Source organism: Gavialis gangeticus, unplaced genomic scaffold (assembly GCF_001723915.1).
Source record: "Gavialis gangeticus isolate Ggan-Ray unplaced genomic scaffold, GavGan_comp1, whole genome shotgun sequence".
Taxonomy (NCBI): Eukaryota; Metazoa; Chordata; order Crocodylia; family Gavialidae; genus Gavialis; species Gavialis gangeticus.
In genome coordinates this window covers 8,914,086-8,915,215 of record NW_017729012.1, presented here as the reverse complement: position 1 = coordinate 8,915,215, position 1,130 = coordinate 8,914,086, and the positions used below count along the sequence as shown (strand labels likewise).

At 53.9% G+C, this 1,130-nt stretch overlaps 1 protein-coding gene across 1 annotated transcript in view; it reads left to right on the top strand.

The window, feature by feature from the left end:
* NXN (nucleoredoxin) overlaps positions 1 to 1,130 on the top strand; it is a gene marked incomplete at its 5' end in the record, with an annotated part of 74,031 nt that overhangs the window by 48,418 nt on the left and 24,483 nt on the right. Inside the window, one exon of the mRNA XM_019510956.1 lies at positions 475 to 592. Coding sequence (XP_019366501.1) covers positions 475 to 592 — 118 coding nt within the window. The remainder of the gene's footprint in view (positions 1 to 474; positions 593 to 1,130) is intronic.

The window sequence follows — 1,130 nt, the reverse complement described above, 5'->3', positions numbered from 1 at the left end:
CAGCAAGAACGCGCCTTGGGTGTGGACTGGAGTTGGCTTTAATGAACAAGCTGGGAGGGGAGAAGCAGCTGGGTCAGCCTCGCGGTCTCCTTCAGAGCAGTGGTGGTTGACTGCGTTGGCTGTGCTGTCTGCCCAGAGGTCTCAAAACAGTGGAGAGGTGGATAAATATTATCCCTTCTTCACATGCGGGGAAAGAGAAGCACTGAGAGCCATGCAGTTTGCCCAAGGTCTTGTACAAAGTCCGTGGCAGGGCTGGGTAGGAAGCCGAGTATGCTTCTAGACCCGTGCATCCACCACGTGGTGCAGGTAGCGCGCAGCTTGTGTGCCTCGGTCTCCCTCGGGGATTATAGGTGCGAGCTGTAGCTCCTGCCTTGAGCTTGGGTCCTCAGCCTGAATGTGCTGCTGCTCAAAGCATTTGTGTGAGCAGCTTAGTGACTCCTGGTTTTTGTGTCCCCTCTCCTGTCTCTTTTACAGCTAAAACTGTGGAACAAGTACAGAGTCTCCAACATTCCCTCGCTGATATTTATAGATGCCGCCACCGGGAAGGTTGTGTGCAGAAATGGCCTCTTGGTAATCCGAGATGACCCAGAAGGTAAGACGTGGAGTGCAGCGGAGCACCGGCCAAGAGTCGGCTTGTATTTTGGCTCTTGCTCCACTGGATGCCTTGAAGCAAAAAAACAAGGGGGTGGTGAGACCTAGCAAATGCAAATGCCATGTTATTGCCAGCATGAAATCCCCGGCGTTCTTCCTGTGAGAGAGAGCTTTGGGTTTCTTTGTTTGAAAGAACCACGACTTCTCTTCCCAAATACCAGTGAGGACAGAGTTACATAAAATGAAACCCCAAAGTGCTTCACCGGTCGAGGGACTGAGACGGGCATAACGGTGTGGGCTGCCCCAACTGCTTCTCCGTCAGTGTAAACTCGGGAAGCAGAATGGATACGCAGCCCAGGATGGCTGCAGCCTGAGGGCAGAGCTCCCTGGGGACACCCCCTGGGCACACTTGACTCCCTGAATTTTGGGGCAGACCTGATTTATCTCTAATGGGCTTCTTGTGGGGGCATCTTTCTGCTGGCCTCTCCTCTCGTGGAGGGCCGTGTCCTGCATCTCGGGCGCAGGGAACATTATGTGGA